At 49.5% G+C, this 13,938-nt stretch overlaps 6 protein-coding genes across 6 annotated transcripts; 2 read left to right on the forward strand and 4 right to left on the reverse strand.

Annotated features, from left to right (window-relative positions):
• Window positions 1-497: 497 nt before the first annotated feature.
• Window positions 498-2,778, reverse strand: TRIVIDRAFT_42523 (uncharacterized protein; the record flags this gene model as incomplete). The annotated part of the gene is made up of 3 exons (XM_014095643.1): window positions 498-1,521; window positions 1,595-2,280; window positions 2,359-2,778. 3 exons carry the CDS (start codon window positions 2,776-2,778, stop codon window positions 498-500), a joined length of 2,130 nt encoding a protein of 709 aa, XP_013951118.1.
• A 750-nt stretch (window positions 2,779-3,528) lies between these two features.
• On the forward strand, window positions 3,529-5,695 carry TRIVIDRAFT_231966 (uncharacterized protein; the record flags this gene model as incomplete). The annotated part of the gene is made up of 3 exons (XM_014095644.1): window positions 3,529-4,237; window positions 4,293-4,470; window positions 4,532-5,695. 3 exons carry the CDS (start codon window positions 3,784-3,786, stop codon window positions 5,613-5,615), a joined length of 1,716 nt encoding a protein of 571 aa, XP_013951119.1.
• A 277-nt stretch (window positions 5,696-5,972) lies between these two features.
• Window positions 5,973-6,906, reverse strand: TRIVIDRAFT_42043 (uncharacterized protein; the record flags this gene model as incomplete). The annotated part of the gene is made up of 3 exons (XM_014095645.1): window positions 5,973-6,056; window positions 6,122-6,315; window positions 6,696-6,906. 3 exons carry the CDS (start codon window positions 6,904-6,906, stop codon window positions 5,973-5,975), a joined length of 489 nt encoding a protein of 162 aa, XP_013951120.1.
• A 788-nt stretch (window positions 6,907-7,694) lies between these two features.
• TRIVIDRAFT_231968 (uncharacterized protein) lies at window positions 7,695-9,275 on the forward strand (the record flags this gene model as incomplete). Its single annotated transcript, XM_014095646.1, has 1 exon — window positions 7,695-9,275. One exon carries the CDS (start codon window positions 7,729-7,731, stop codon window positions 9,178-9,180), a length of 1,452 nt encoding a protein of 483 aa, XP_013951121.1.
• Window positions 9,276-9,305: 30 nt separating this feature from the next.
• TRIVIDRAFT_75569 (uncharacterized protein) lies at window positions 9,306-11,496 on the reverse strand (the record flags this gene model as incomplete). Its single annotated transcript, XM_014095647.1, has 7 exons — window positions 9,306-10,169; window positions 10,243-10,797; window positions 10,856-10,898; window positions 10,951-11,036; window positions 11,128-11,149; window positions 11,211-11,343; window positions 11,435-11,496. 7 exons carry the CDS (start codon window positions 11,443-11,445, stop codon window positions 9,478-9,480), a joined length of 1,542 nt encoding a protein of 513 aa, XP_013951122.1.
• A 433-nt stretch (window positions 11,497-11,929) lies between these two features.
• On the reverse strand, window positions 11,930-13,831 carry TRIVIDRAFT_65884 (uncharacterized protein; the record flags this gene model as incomplete). The annotated part of the gene is made up of 4 exons (XM_014095648.1): window positions 11,930-11,972; window positions 12,104-12,181; window positions 12,314-12,336; window positions 12,536-13,831. The coding sequence occupies 4 exons, from the start codon at window positions 13,829-13,831 to the stop codon at window positions 11,930-11,932; spliced, it is 1,440 nt and encodes a 479-aa protein (XP_013951123.1).
• Window positions 13,832-13,938: the final 107 nt, after the last annotated feature.

Here is a 13,938-nt window from a genome sequence, read left to right on the forward strand (position 1 = left end):
GTATTACTACTACTAGCTACTCTCTATTATCGCTACTATAACCGTTGCCTACCTACCCTATTACTTCGCCCACATCATGAGTGGTGGCTTTCAAAGGGCGCTGCCACTTGCGCTTACTGTATTCTGTGGTGTTGTGGGTGGTCAGTAGCCAAGCAACAGCCCTGCAATTGACACAATGCTGATTCTCGGAAAGGTTTTTACACTTTCCAACCTGTATTTGCTCCCCAGGACAACTCCCAACCAGAAAAATTGCGAGGTAAGAGGTTCCATATAGTAATACCCTCCCATAACCGGTAGTTAATGTGTGTTCGTCTATAGAATCAACAAAGAAATAAACAAGGCACAGGCATAGTAGAGCCTCTCCTTTCGAGGCCTCATTTCCGCGGGTGCAAGCCACTGCTTACTGAAGCCGGGAACCATCTTCTGCTCATACCACATCTTCGGCGTCAAGTAAGATTCATTGATTTCATTAGAATATTATATGTCATGCCGTGATATTAAATAAACGGGGCGTCTATACCCCAGAATAACTTGTCCCAATCTATTGTATTCAAGTCCATCTTCCCTTCAAGCATCTGCCAATGTTGGTCCATTAGGACGCTGTCAGGCTCAGGGCCTATGTTCTGCTGCTGCATCGGATTCATACGGAGCTCATGATTTGTTGAATCGGGTGTCATTGGAAATGTTTCCCCGTAAGGTGACATCCCCGACACCTGCTGCTGTAAAAGATCCAGGGCGCGATGCTTGATCTTGTACTTTTTGAGAATCTGAATGGACAACTCCAGCAGCCTCGCCGCCGGTGGAAACTGACCCTGTGCCTCGTGCAAAATCTTCCACGCACCAGTCACTTCATCTTCCTCCTCGCCATTATCTTCCGCATCACCCTTCAGACAGGCATTCAACACAAGTGCAGTGCTGGCAAGGAACAGGCTACGCAGGACCATTGCCAACCTCAAACGGGAGTTGAAGAAGGGAAGACATTGCGCTTGCAGCTGGTGATCAAGCTCGAAAACCACCCTTGCTGACCTCAGGCAGACGTCGCGTGAATATGCATATGCAGGATCGACAGTCCCCTGGGCTAGATAGGGGAGGTGAATCTTGCACAGCTGACGATGAAGTAGCAAATTTAGCATATAGCGTTGCGCAGTGATAAATGGCGAGCGTCTGGGATCAGTGATGGGAAGATCATCTAGACTTGAACAGTCGAGTGCAAGGAAGTCTGGGGCTTCCCGAATGAACTGGTTGAGCTTTGCGTCTGCCTCCAACACACCTTTATACACCTCGGATTCGGAGGTTGGCGTGCCCAAAGGCGTACGGTCAACCAGCGCCCGACACACTTCTGCCAGACGGATGCGCTGGACAAAGTAGGAGACGCAGGTGGCCTCAGTTGCTGGCCGATCAACAATTTCTGCCCCCTCCATGATGTCCTCGTCATTTGCATTTCGTGGCTTGTTTACTGCCATCTGGTTTTGGTGGATGAGATAAAAGCCTTCTTGGGGACAGTTGAATTGAGCGAGTGTCCTTGAGGATCGGTTAGCAATCTTGGACAATGGTATGTCTGTCATCATATGCAAAGAGACTCAGTCAGACTTACCAGTCAGTTGCAACCATGAACCACCACACTCTCCTACCAATCTCCTTCCTAGCCTCGCTCATCCGAAGAAACGTTAGCATTGGGCTGCCTTGAGGGTCATCGAGACGATGCAGCGACAGCTCCGTGGCCATTGCAACGGCCGACATGAAGACACTACGGGCACGGAATGAGACGCTCTCGTAATTACAGAAGACGAGAAACAAGATGGTGAGGCCCTGGATGCATTCCAATGACGCATGCGCAGTTCTCTGTGCATGATCGACGACGTCCATTGCCTCCTTGACCCAGAAGGTTGACTGCGCATTCGCCTCGGAATAGTCTGAGAACAAACACCTGATATCATCGGGGGCCGACCACGCATATGTTGTACTTGCGCAGATGCTAAGGAGCAGCAATATGCCGCCAACGTCGACACGAACATTTGCCTCCAGCCCTGCGTATATGTCTTCCACGAGACTCTGCACTGTGGGAACGTGTATGATGTGGTAGAACAAGGAAATATCAGCTATGTACTTCTGCAGTATGATGCGCATCTCATCTCGGCGAGGCAGCCAGATGCACTTGACGGCATCCACCGGCCCAGTCATGGACGCAGGATGCCCATTTTGAAAAGCATAGGATGGCTGATTTGGGGCTAATCGAATGGGACAGGTACGGAAGATGATGGGGTCAGATATCAGGGAATCCTACTCTAGATCTCAGTCTCACGAAGCACATCTTACCGCGCAGAGACAGCCCCTTGGGGATGGAATGCTCGGGCTCACCATCAACTTTTGGTCGGAGCATGACCGCTCCAGCTCCAGCGCATCGGCTGTCAGGCGCTGCAGTCTAGGTGGCACTGGGCGCGAGGCCATGACAGGAGCTTGCGCTTGTGGTGCTGGCTTCTCAACCCCCTTCTTGGCGCTGTCTTCCCTTTCGCCCCCTTGGGACGCGACGAGGTTCTCCAGGCGCTCCAGACGGGCCAGAAGCTCCAGCGTCGACGCATCCTTCAGAGCAGGAGAAGCAGGAGACTTGACTTGCGCTTGAACTCCCGCAGCCGCTGCCGCCGCGACCGCGATTCCTTCATGTTGGCAAACAACGCCGCGAGACGTACAGTTGGAGCATGGAAACTGTCGGCTGCAGCGCAACTTGCGTACCCTACACAAGTGGCACGAAATTGGACGTTGTCTCGGTTGGCGTCCCATTCTGGAATATGATTCAACTGGATAAGCCAAGAATTTACTACGAAGAGTCCATGGAACAAAAGGAAGCAATTGCCATCAATGCCCATGGGCATTGGGGGAGACGCTTATCGAAAGATTTTCCGCGGAGTTTCCGCGGGCATGATTTAGTTTCTGACATCATGCCATGGCACAGCCAATAATAATAGCCCAATCCGATTTTCTGCCAGAGTCTTCTGCGACATAAAGAGGCTTTTTTACTCATCAAACTCATGCAAAAACTCAGCATACTCGTACAGTTGTCAAGGCAGTAGCCAATGTGTTGATTAATGTTTTGGTTTGAGTTGCTTTATTGTTTGTTTTAATAATGCACTACTATTCAGGGATAAATATTCTGAGTTCACAAACCAAATTTCCATGTGATATTCATCTATCCCTCATAGCCACTAGTGTCTTTACATTACTGAGGTTGCAGCGAACTCCTCCGTACTATTGGGTATACTTACTACCTGACTATAATGTTTAAGAACATATATTCCCCCCAACCTGTTCGACACTCTATGCACTTATTCAACTAAAGCCCCCATGCCCAAAGCAGAGCTCTAACGCAAACAAAAGTCAATCTCAAACTAATTGGCTGGCAAACCGGTCTACGGAGTTTAAGCTTTTGGGGAGCTGCTTACCTCAGCCTGATATCTCCAGCGTACTCCGACATCGTCTCACTGCTTGCGGATCTTGGCTTTTAACACATCAGCTGCTGCAAGACAGTATAAACCAAGACACTTGGTGTGCTTGAGAGCGCACTCTAGAAGATATTCGATTCTTGTTTACAATCTGAACTCCTAATAGCGTTGACCCCGCCCATCCCTTCTGCACAATTTCTACATATTGATACAATATCTTGAGACCCTATACGATGACCTGAGCGGGTCGCCACGCCCATAAGTCAGACCGTCCAACTGCTTGGACCCCTGAACACCACCACTTCCATTGTCTAGATATGCCCTACCGCACGTCTCATTATTCACGATGATGGCACTAAGCCGGGGGCGTCTCTTGTCCCATTGGTGCTCTTCCCCAATCCAGAGATATCGAGTCACCCTGCAACCAGGTCGCTATAGCCGTCATCTATCGATATGCCCGTCTCTTCGGTCTAAGCAGACGCCAGACTTTAGCTCTGGCTTTACCAGAAGCTATGATCCTGCATTGGAATCTGGCCGTGGCCCCATGTTTAGAAAAGTAAATTTCGGAGTGCCGCAGTTCTACCCTCGTGACTTGAAAAGGCGTGTGGATGAATACGTCGTGGGCCAGGACCGTGCTAAAAAGACAATCTGTTCTGCCATCTTCAACCACTACCAGAATCTGAGGAGGAGGCGTCAGTACGAGCAGGAGGACAAGGAGAAACATGAAAAACTCATGCGCCAGCGGTTTGCCCGTGATAGGGAGCTGTCTCAAAGGCGCTGGGATGCTCTCCCTCTCGAAGGTAAGTTCACTGCTCACAAACGTCGAGATCTCTGCCGGTAACACAGTCTATCCAGACGAAGTTCCCGGACAAAGTTCCTCGGCCCGTCAAGCATCTGAGCTCGCATCCGAGGCAAGCCCTAATGCTCCAATCTTTAAGCCCGAGGAGCCGGCGGCTGTTGAGCACGTCAAGATTGACAAGAGCAATATCCTCGTGATTGGCCCGACTGGCGTTGGTAAGACGTATATTCTAGAGTAAGGGGCCTACTCCTAAATGCCATGATTGCTGGCGCATTCAGCTGATGGAAAATCCCAGAACTCTGAGCAAGAAGATACAAGTACCGCTCACCATCTGCGACTGTAACTCCCTAACCCAAGCAGGCTACATCGGACAGGATGTGGAATCTTGCATCGAAAGGCTGCTTATAGAAGCCAATTATGATGTCAAGGCAGCAGAGCACGGGGTAGTGGTTCTAGACGAGTTTGACAAGCTGGCGAGAAGAGAAACAACAACGGGTCGGGATGTCAGCGGTGAGGGCGTCCAACAGGCCTTGCTCAAACTCGTCGAGGGGACCAAGGTCACTATCAACGTCAAGGACAACCGCTCGTCTCGTGCTGCTACACCCATTCCTACAAACTACAATGCATCTGGTGCTCCAACATCATCGATGCCAGTTAGCAGCCCGCCAGGCAAAGTGGACCAGTACACCGTTGATACCACCAACATTCTCTTTGTCTTCTGCGGTGCCTTCGTGGGGCTAGATAAGATCATTCTTCGGCGAGTCTCAAAGCCGGCAATGGGGTTTGGAGGAGACGTTCAAAGTCAACACGCCGGGACGGGAAGCACCCACAGCCTGCCAACCGAAACATACGCCCATCTAGCACACTACAGCCCACAGTCGGCATCAAGTTTCACCCCACTAGACTTGGTAGTGTCTGAAGACCTCCAGCGGTTCGGCTTTATTCCTGAAATAATAGGCCGCCTACACAACATCTGCGCTCTCAGCCCCTTGTCGAAAGAAGACCTCTATCGAATTCTCACTGAGCCACGCAATAGCCTAGTGGCCCAGTATACTGCGCTGTTTGAGACATACCCATCTCAGCTATACTTTACAGAAAAGGCACTGAGCGCCATTGCAGAACGTGCCCTCGCAGCCGAAACGGGTGCCCGAGGGCTGAAGATGGAGATGGAACGCGTTTTAGCTGAACCAATGTTTGACGCTCCAACGCCATACGTTCTTATCACTGAAGCCTGCGTCAAGGGGCTTGAGAAAGCGGCATATTGGGGGAAAGACGGACGCCATGAGCTTAGCCAGCGGCTAGAGGAAGAGCAGTTCAATGCACACAACCCATTGCACTCACTAGAGCAACTGGGGCAGGCAGAGGAAGGCAGGGGGTGAGGCTTGGGAAGCATGTGGAAACATAATTTTTTCGGAATAGTAAGTGCATAAGGGCAGCTCGAAGACTTTTCGAAGCAAACATTTTTTTTTTTTTTTTTTTTGTATGTATCCGTGAATTTGTTTGACACCACCATCTCCACGGGTCGACGGAGAAAGTGATGACATGGAAGAATGGCACTGGCTCCTGATGTAGCATCATTCTAGACTCGTCACTTGAATAATCAACGCCATGCGAGAACCCTGTCTTGCATACTCTCTAGGACTAAGCTATACATGTACAAATATCGTTTTGATAAACCTCTCCCATGCCCGCCTGGATCGTGCGAAGCATCGAGTTGTATTATCTTGTGTGTTTTTTTACTGTTTAGGGGGGGACTGAACAACGCCCTTGCCAGTATAGCCAGGGGAAGAGATACCAGTGAGGGGATCAGCACCTTGAGCCTATTCGAACAGGTTAGTCATGTCCTGGCAGCGTCAAGCAGCATAATGAAGAAATATATATATACCTTGAGAAGCTCGTTAGTGGCCTCCTGGTACTCCTTGTTCATGGTGTAAGGCGCAGGCTTGGCGGCAACTCGGATACCGGCGAAGAGAGCGAGACTGGCGGCGAGGCCAATGGCAACTCCCCAGGCAACACGAGCGTTGGTTCCGGGAGGGTCAGCGGTGCGGGGGCCGTGAGGACCGAAGGCGATCCAGTAAGCTATCGCCATGATATCGGGTCAGCAGCTGAAGATGATGACAATGGTAGCAGTAGCAGAAGTAGTGACATGTGTAAGGAATGTTGTATGTGTATTGAGAAAAGCTCTTTGTGTTGATTGGCATGAATGAATTCTCAGTCCACTCGGTCCAAGAATTGATGGTATTGAACACCTCGGCCCGTTTCGATTTGGCGAACAGTTTCCATATCAATCAAGCGCGGATTGCCGGATCGTCGTCGTATGAGCTGATGTAGGTTCTCGCGAGTAAAAAAAAAAAAAAAACGGAAGAGAAAAGATGTTGCAGCTCCCGGTCGAGGCGAGAAGCTCAACCCAGCTCCTCCGGGAGGGATTTTCGCAAAAAAACTCTGCGGTGCACACCTACCGGCTTTCTTCTCCTGCAGGGTCAGGTCGTTCCAACTGCCCTTCATACGGTCACGCAGGGCCATCCACAGGTCGGCCTGCTCCTGGAGAGGCATTCCCTCCCAGCGTTTTTCGATGTTGGCCAGGGTCGGGTTGGACAGCGCCTGGCTCGACATGGCCCTGGTCGCAGCCATTCGGGTGGTCTGCGTCAAGGCATTGCCTCGCAGAACCATAGAGCGCAACATGTTGTAGGGATTGCGATTGACGGAGCTCGAGGGAGTTCAATTGAGAGGTAGCAGCGAGGTTGACGGTGGTTGCGGTAGTGCAGCGAGGGGATTTAATTCCCGTGCTCCATATGTCCTTTACTAGACAAAATCATACGACTTCTAGTTGGCTGGTGATGAGTATGGAGCGATTAGCGCAAAAATCTTTGACTACCTCTCTCTGCCTACCTAGTAGTACCTACCTGTGGCCAGCTAAGCTACACCCGCACTACGAAAATGTGCTGTAATGTGTGGGTAATCTGGGAAACACACAGGAAATAGTGATATTAATTTGCCCAATTAAATGCTTCCTGGTTTTATTACTAGATTACTATATATTATTGCTATTAGTATTATTTTATTAAATACTTTTAATTTGCTGAGATAACATTATCTTTTTATTTATTAACTTTTTTGTTTAAATAAAGTATAATATTTTCATATACAATGCCACGTTTTAAAAATAATAATATTATAAATTCCATCCTTTATTTCATTAGGAAATAAATTTTCTTTTAAAATTCGGTTAAATATCGGTAAATAACAAGTACTAATTGGCCTAACCGAGGCTATTACGCAGCGTCAAAACAAGCGTTTTTACACTCATCATAACCGTGGTGGGATAGGGCCCTGTACCCGGGCGCAGGCTCGTTCCGAACTAGCGGGCTGTGCATCGCATGGCTGATCTGCATTGTCATCAAGCAGCAGGCCTTCCAAAACCGCATCATCACTCTCTCTCTTTGCGCCAATAGTTCCACATGGAATGTCTAACAAGGCTTTTCGCCGGCAACTATGGCTGAGACATCGCTTGTGAAAGCCCCAGAACTAGATAGCCCGCCGACAAGGCCCTACCATGCGAAGCGCCCTCACAAAAAGTCCAGGTCCGGCTGCCAGAACTGCAAGGCGCGAAAGGTGAAGTGTGACGAATCGAGGCCCGTCTGCCGGTCATGTAAACTGCGAAAGGCCGAGTGTGTCTATGTCTTACCCCAAAAGCCGCATCACTCCCCCGTGACGGCGTCAGCGTCATGGCATTCGAGCTCGAGCTCGAGCTCGAGTTCGAGTTCCTTCGAGAGTCGACCACTTACACATCTTATCAAGTCCGCGACGTCTTCAACAAACCTCGCCAGCATATCTTCGGCATCGTCGTTTCTATTTTCCTCGCCCATACTCCCATTGGACGAGAGGGTTAGTGACCAGACTGTTACTATACCTGCTGAGCTACTATGGTGTCCGATTGGCATTGACAAGGCGGATATGAAGGCGTTATGGTTCTATTCGACTCAGACATGCGGCTCTTTTTCTACTGTCGCAGACGACGGGCATAAATATATCATGAGAAGCCTATTGGTTCGATATGGATCCGAATCTCCGTTTCTCCTCGACTCCATCTTCGCCCTCGCTAGTCTACACATGCAACGTCTAAATCAGCGGTTCGATCCGAAGCGTGCTCTGGCATACCGGGTCAAGTCGTTGGCGGGATATCGCAAGGCAATTGAAGAAGCTAACCCGGGAGACTTCCCTGCTCTGCTTGCCAACTCTCTGCTCCTAACGGCTTTGTCATCCGAGAACTTCCGGGAGCCAGACGGCGCTCATTTATATATCCTCGACTGGCTTGTTGTGTGGAAGGGCATCACCCTCGTCATCGATCTTGTTTCCAAGCCTACTGTGGTCGAGAGTGGTTTAAAGAGCCTCTTCTACCGTCCTCCCACCGACGTGGTAAAATCTGCCACCTTTATCCCCCGTCAACTTCTCCTCCTGGTTTCCTCCATCACTCCAAGTGACCCCGATTACTCCTATAGTGAGGCATATATTGAGACGTTGAAGTACTTAGGCAGTCTATACATGGACTTGGTTCAAGGGCCTTCATCCATGATGAGTTTAAGGATTATAACCATCTTCACATTTCTTCCTACCAAGTTCATCGATGTCGCGCGTATGTCGCGACCGCGAGCTCTGATCATCCTTGCTTACTTTGCGACTTTTTTCAAGCTGGTTCAACGGGAAGTTTGGTGGCTGGAGGGCGTGGGAGACCGCACAATAAGAGACATTTGCGGCCATCTTGATCTGGAATGGCAAGACTTCTTACAAGTTCCATGTGCGGCCCTTGATGCTCAAGGCCGCAAGCAACTGTCCAAGATCATACTTGAAGATACCGAGCTGGACTCGCCTCAAAACTACTTTCTAGAATACGAAGCACACGTGGACCAAACACAAGATTTGCTGCGAGATTACTGTTCTCATTAGCTTCGTCTTGTCATGTCTCTAGAGTCTTCGTCATCTAGAATATTTGAACTTGTTTGGATAGAACTTTGATAATAATATGATGAATTTAAAAATGGACAAAACATATGATGCTACATCGATATTTTGAATGATTTTTTTTTATATATTAATGGTTGCAAAATTTCTCAGCTCTTGTACATATAGCCCATGGATAGCACGTTTGAAGAACTCTTACTATCAGATAGCTGTTTACTACTATACTAGTCTATACACAGGCCAACTATTCCCAGCTCTTGGGACGAGCTAACTGAGGCCTTTTTAATTCTTCTCCAGCTCCGCCAGAATCTTCTCACCCTTGGCCTTGGCTGAAGCCAGGTCACCAACCATGTAGAAAGCAGCCTCAGGAAGGCTGTCACCCTCACCGTTGAGGATAGCCTTGAAGGAGGCAATGGTGTCCTTGAGGTCAACGAGCTTACCCTCGATACCAGTGAAAACCTGGGCGACGGTGAAAGGCTGGCTGAGGAAACGCTGGATCTTTCGGGCACGCTCGACGGTAAGCTTGTCGGCTTCAGACAGCTCGTCCATACCCAGAATGGCAATGATATCCTGGAGACCCTTGTACTCCTGGAGGATCTGCTGGACGCGGGTGGCGGTCTGGTAGTGCTCCTGGCCGACAATACGGGGGTCAAGCATACGGGAGGTAGAGTCAAGAGGGTCGACGGCGGGGTAGATACCCAACTCAGAGATACCACGGGACAAGACAGTGGTGGCGTCCAAGTGAGCGAAGGTGGTGGCAGGGGCAGGATCAGTCAAATCGTCAGCAGGGACGTAGACAGCCTGGACGGAAGTAATGGAACCCTTCTTGGTGGTGGTAATACGTTCCTGCATACCACCCATGTCGACGGCGAGAGTAGGTTGGTAACCGACGGCAGAGGGAATACGACCAAGCAGAGCAGACACCTCGGAACCGGCCTGGGTGAATCGGAAAATGTTGTCGATGAAGAGCAACACTGTGCAGGAGAAATTAGTTATGTATATTCAAAAATGGAGCGAGAGCGCGCAGCAAAATAAATAAAAACTTACCATCCTGGCCTTCCTGGTCACGGAAGTACTCAGCAATGGTCAGACCAGTCAGGGCGACACGAGCACGGGCTCCCGGGGGCTCGTTCATCTGACCGAAGACCAGAGCGACCTTGGACTCGCCATCAAGCTGAATGACGGAGGTCTCCTGCATTTCGTGGTACAGATCGTTACCCTCACGAGTACGCTCGCCGACACCGGTGAAGACAGAGTAACCACCGTGGGCCTTGGCGATGTTGTTGATCAGCTCCTGAATGAAGACGGTCTTGCCGACACCAGCACCGCCGAAGAGACCAATCTTTCCACCACGAGCGTAAGGAGCGAGCAGATCGACGACCTTGATACCAGTGACCAGAATCTCGGCAGAGGTGGACTGGTCAGTGAAAGACGGGGGATCAGCGTGGATAGGCAGGAACTTGTCGGTCTTGACAGGTCCTCGCTCGTCAATGGGGTCACCAGTGACGTTCAGGATACGACCGAGAGTGGCAGGGCCGACAGGGATGGTAATGGGAGCACCAGTGTCGGAAGCCTTGGCACCACGGACAAGACCCTCAGTACCTATTATGCTCATGAGTTTTCAAAGTCCAATGAGAAGACGAGAGTGGGATGTCCTTACCGTCCATGGCAATGCAACGAACGACATTCTCACCCAAGTGTTGCTAGACAAGACGTCAGATGAGCTACTTAACAACAGCCACCAAATGTACTTACAGCGACCTCGAGGACCAGCTTCTGGTTGTTGTTGGTGGTCTCAAGAGCGTTCAGGATAGGAGGCAGCTTGGCAGTGTCGAACTTGACTATGGAAAAATCAGCCGCCTGCTCAATGGTGCCGCAATGCTTCCTATACACGTCTATATAAAAAAAAAAAACGCAAGGGTTTTCACTAACCGTCGACGACGGCACCAATGACCTAGAGCGGCTATTAGCGAACAGTTTTCACCATTGACCGATTGATCCCAAGCACGGCTTACCTGGTGGATCTTGCCATCTCCAACGCTCTGGGTGCTGGCGAGCCTGACGAGGGGGGATCGGGGGAAGGCTGGTCGGATAGCTCGTCGAGCGGCAATTGATGGGCGGGCAGCCCTTGCGAGGGACGAAACGCCGCTGTCGGGTTGGCACGGTTAGAGGATTGTTCCAATTCGCATGCAGGGCAGGGGATCAATGCCCAGCGCCACATTGAAGCGTGAGGACTCACCTCTTGAACATCTTGGCAGATGACAGAGAGCAATCAGCGATGGATATGCAAATGAGTTGGTTAAGGCCGGGAGAAGTTTTCAAAATGAGCAGTTTAGGACGGGAAAGCGACTACTCCGGTAAGAGCTTTCTTCCGGGTCACGTGCAGCCACTAGCAATGGGTTTTCGGCCATCGACCCCATTCCCCCATCAATCCGGCCGCCCACTCAAAGGCTGCGAGATTTCCAGCAGCCTGCTAACGGTACGACTCCGTGTCTTTCCGGCTAGCAGCGCTGCCAAGTTTCCTCTTCGACCACCTTACGGCCAACCCTATTTGTTGATGTTGCTGTGCTGCGTGCGCGTGCCTCAGTGCGTCTGTGAGGGGGTGATGTTGAAGAGGTTGTACCCCGGAGTATACTTGATAGATACTTGGCAGGTATTGTCTAAAGCAAAGGTATAAATCACTCGGGTCAAGCATTTCTACAGACATTTTTGGGAGGTTCCTTTTTTTTTTCTCTTATTCCTTTCCCTTTTCTTGCGCGTGTTTCTGGACAAATATGCTATTTCGTATCAGGTCGCATTGCTCAACGCCTGGGTATTCAGGCAATAAGGCTTACAAGCCTCGTCGCAGCTCTAAACAACAACCGAGAGTCGCGGGGTGCAGTGGGGCGGAAAGTTCCTCGGTACCTACACGCTGTACTCGATGCGCGCTTGCAGCCAGCTTCTTGATATGATGCCGAATACATGATCAATTGATACTGAACTTTCCCTATACATACTACTAGTAGTAAATTACCCGATCAAAACGATTCCTCCATGCTCCGAGATCTATTTTCTGACTTCCTCTCTTAAACTCCAAACAACAGAGTGATTATGTAAGTGAAACCATCATACTACCCACTTAGGTACTGTAGTAGTACCTACCTAGTATGTTTCGTTATATCCATTTCAATGGCAACTAAAATTCCACTACCCAGTGCTCACTACTAACTACACATACCTATCCAATCATCTTATACTGCCAAAATCATCCACAAGTGTTCAAACATATCTATTATACAAAAATCATGCTCCCAAAGGCGAAAAACACGTCCCAATTCAATCCTCCTGATGCCCCACTTACATGCCCTAACAGCTGTTTCCTAGTCAGAGCATTCGCCTGCATCCACACGTTCTTCTCATGCTGTATAGACAGATACAGATAAAAGCTCATGACCATCCAAAACGGAGTTGCTAGAAAAACCACTGCTGATTGTGCCCAATTTTGCAAGAAATCCGCTACTCCCTTGAAAGAGGCTGACCTTTTCACACCCGAGAGAAACAAGTCTTGTCCTGCCAGTGACCCAACGTTTATTACGCTGATAAAGTCGAGATATGACTTCTTCGCCGTATCGAGATAAGCTTGAATGAACCGGACCACCGTAGATATTTGCGCCGCAAGTGAAAATGCCGGCGTTGATGAAGGCTTCTTGATCGAGATGGGTTGCTGCTCATTGTCGTCTTCTCTCGGGTAGTTTGGTTGCCGAATCTGTCCAGTGGGCGTCTCAGTATTAGTAGAAGCATCTGCAAATGAAATTGGCTTGACTGCTGTATTCACGAGAGCGGCGTTCTCTGCCTCCAATGCTGTAATTATCTCATTGCGAGACTCCAGTTCTTTCTCTAGAACGGCGCATTTTTGACTCATTGCTGCCATTCTCTCATCTCGAGACTCTAGTTCTTTCTTCAAGAGATCACGCTCATGAAGAATCTCTTGAAAGTTTGCCTCCGAGTTCTGTTTCGATTCTGCCTCGATAGAGTTGACAGTGCTGTTCTCAATATCGCTCACAGCGTCCATCGCAACATCGCTTGATATCGACCGACTCGAATGTGATAAGTCAACTGGAAGCGCATTCTCGTCGACAGCGGCGTTGTATATGCCCTCATCATCGCTCTGATCGCTAACATCGGCCAGTTCCTCGTGAAGTGATTTTACAGCTGTGCCGTGATTCACAGCGGGAAAATACGTTTCCATGTCATCCAAAATAGGGCTGTTCTCTCCTATAACAGAAGTAGCATCATTATCCATTTCGTCCTTATTTTCGTTTTCGTACATCCTCCCATCATCGTGTTCCCAGGCCTGTTCATCCGAAACTGCTTCTCCAGCAGCTGCTGGGTTGGTACGCTCGTCCTTATTGCTTAGAAGCACAGCTGCAGCTCCTGTTGATTCATCATATTCGTTCTTATTCGTTAAATTGGTAGTTGTAGATGCTGCTCGGCCGCCATGTTCATGTTGTTTGGTTGAGGTTCCAGCTACCATTCTCATCCTGCGCTTGGGAGGAGACTGCATTCCCACATCCCGTTGAGCAAATCTTTCAGGAATATCGTTGCTCCAGTTGCCTGGCTGCTCGACGCCAACCTGGTTTGATTTGTTGCTGGACATGTTCAATTTAGCTCGTGGTGATAGATGTGATAATTCAAGGATTAGTCAATAATAGAATGCCTTGGAAAATGACACAAGTTGGACTGTGATGCCAAATGAGAGCGCAC

This window comes from Trichoderma virens (assembly GCF_000170995.1).
Source record: "Trichoderma virens Gv29-8 chromosome Unknown TRIVIscaffold_89, whole genome shotgun sequence".
Classification (NCBI taxonomy): Eukaryota; Fungi; Ascomycota; class Sordariomycetes; order Hypocreales; family Hypocreaceae; genus Trichoderma; species Trichoderma virens.